Raw genomic sequence first — 1,287 nt, 5'->3', positions numbered from 1 at the left:
GAACCCTGTGGCTATAGACATATTAAAAGAAGTGGACTACACAGAAAAAGAACAAAACAGGGCAAAAGTAAGCACAAGTAAGCAGAACAGAGCAGAAAAAAAAAAAAGGAAGGTATAGAATAATGTAAACCAGAAATATATTATGTATATCACATAATGAAGTAAAAGTGATCTACGGTTAGCATGCGTTAGTTCGCATGCATATGCCGCGTCATCCTAATTTCACATATTGTGTAATAAAGCATCCACATATAACTCCCTGTCGTGCATAGTACGCTCCAGCTCGCACTGTTCTATGACTAATGCCAGGATCAGTATCCATATTTTAGCGCCTAATGATTTTTTCATGTACAGTTGCGGATGCAGTGGTTGGGACTCTGGTAAATCTCTCACTCTTAGTGTGTCTTCTGTTCCCATTACAGTTTCCACTTCTACGTGTGTTTCCACTGCAGGTACTTCGCCTTTGTGCGATACTGCCGCCTCCTGTACATTAGTCAACCAATGCTGAAACCACTCCTCCTTATACATACGCATTTGCCGATGTTGTTGCGCGACCCAGTGTTTCCATAACCACAGTTTGTGCTTCTCTGTGGATGGGATGTTAGCGTGCTCACCTAATTCACGGTGCCCGTTGTCTTCGTTTGTCGCCATGTGCGCACGCAGGTATTGTTTCCATTCCGCTTTGAGGGTGTGAAACCACGCTTGATCCTTACATTGCCGTAGTATACTTTTGTTACTTTCCATCCAAGGGATCCAATCGGTATGCCAGTCGTGGGCCGAGTTCGCCTCCCTGTGGTTGGAATGAGCATTCTGTGCTGCATCTAACTGTATGGATTCCATACAACTCCATGGATCGGGGTTATCTTCGTGAGGTGGGGAAGGGTCCTGGTCTAACTGTATAGTTTCCATACAACGCCATGGATCGGGGTCATGTGGTGGACATGGATCTATGCCTTCGAAGTCAGTGGGTGGAGCGCGGGTTGTTGAATCGTGGGTTGCTAAAGCGGCGTGCGAGTTAGGAACACCCAAGCTGTTGTTATTCGTGTCCTCGTCCTGTTCGAAGTCACCCGCAAACTCCTGCGCAAACTCCTCCACGACAATGTGCAAATAGTCGTCTTTGACGTTGTCCCATTCGGTCACTTCACATTCGTTGAGCACTTGTAAGTGTAGTTCGATGATGGTGCGCTTATGCACGCGTGGGGGGCGGCCTCTACCGGATGTTGACGCAGGTTGCCTATGCCGAATCATCGTGTACCCGTAATCGGGTGGCGGCAGGTCGCCGCGTTG

The 1,287-nt window shown here is 47.6% G+C and overlaps 1 protein-coding gene across 1 annotated transcript; it reads right to left on the bottom strand.

Annotated features, from left to right (window-relative positions):
* Nucleotides 1-222: 222 nt before the first annotated feature.
* AK88_05683 (uncharacterized protein) lies at nucleotides 223-1,248 on the bottom strand (the record flags this gene model as incomplete). The annotated part of the gene is made up of 1 exon (XM_012483285.1): nucleotides 223-1,248. The coding sequence occupies one exon, from the start codon at nucleotides 1,246-1,248 to the stop codon at nucleotides 223-225; it is 1,026 nt and encodes a 341-aa protein (XP_012338708.1).
* Between the last annotated feature and the right edge of the window lie 39 nt (nucleotides 1,249-1,287).

This window comes from Plasmodium fragile (genome assembly GCF_000956335.1).
Source record: "Plasmodium fragile strain nilgiri unplaced genomic scaffold supercont1.236, whole genome shotgun sequence".
NCBI lineage: Eukaryota > Apicomplexa > Aconoidasida > Haemosporida > Plasmodiidae > Plasmodium > Plasmodium fragile.
The sequence above is the reverse complement of the archived record's forward strand: the minus strand, read 5'-3'. Positions and strand labels throughout refer to the sequence as shown.